The 340-nt window shown below is 52.4% G+C and overlaps 1 protein-coding gene across 1 annotated transcript in view; it reads left to right on the forward strand.

Annotated features, from left to right (window-relative positions):
• EMH_0057050 (uncharacterized protein) overlaps positions 1–340 on the forward strand; it is a gene marked incomplete at both ends in the record, with an annotated part of 893 nt that overhangs the window by 303 nt on the left and 250 nt on the right. Inside the window, one exon of the mRNA XM_013497423.1 lies at positions 114–338. Coding sequence (XP_013352877.1) covers positions 114–338 — 225 coding nt within the window. The remainder of the gene's footprint in view (positions 1–113; positions 339–340) is intronic.

Below are 340 nucleotides of genomic sequence, written 5' to 3' on the forward strand. Positions count from 1 at the left end.
CTACTCTCGACGGGGGGGGTATCTGTCTGCGGGACAGCCGCAGCAGCCTGCATCCTTCTCTTCTTGGTGCTGCTGCTGATGCTTATTTTATTAATTTTTATGGTGTGCTGCAGCTCAATACAAAAGAAGTAGCAGCAACTGCAGCAGCAGCAGCAGCAAGATTCTTACGAGCTAAATACCTTCAGTATACACGCAAACTCAAACAACAACAACAGCAGCAGCAGCAGCAGCAGCAGCAGCAGCAGCAGCAGCAACACCAACAACAACAAGAGCAACAGCAGCAGCAGCAGCAGCAGCAGCAGCAGCAACAGCAGCAGCAGCAGCAGCAGCAGCAGCAGCA

Source organism: Eimeria mitis, genomic scaffold (genome assembly GCF_000499745.2).
Source record: "Eimeria mitis Houghton genomic scaffold, Emh_scaff2665, whole genome shotgun sequence".
In the NCBI taxonomy this organism is placed as follows: Eukaryota; Apicomplexa; class Conoidasida; order Eucoccidiorida; family Eimeriidae; genus Eimeria; species Eimeria mitis.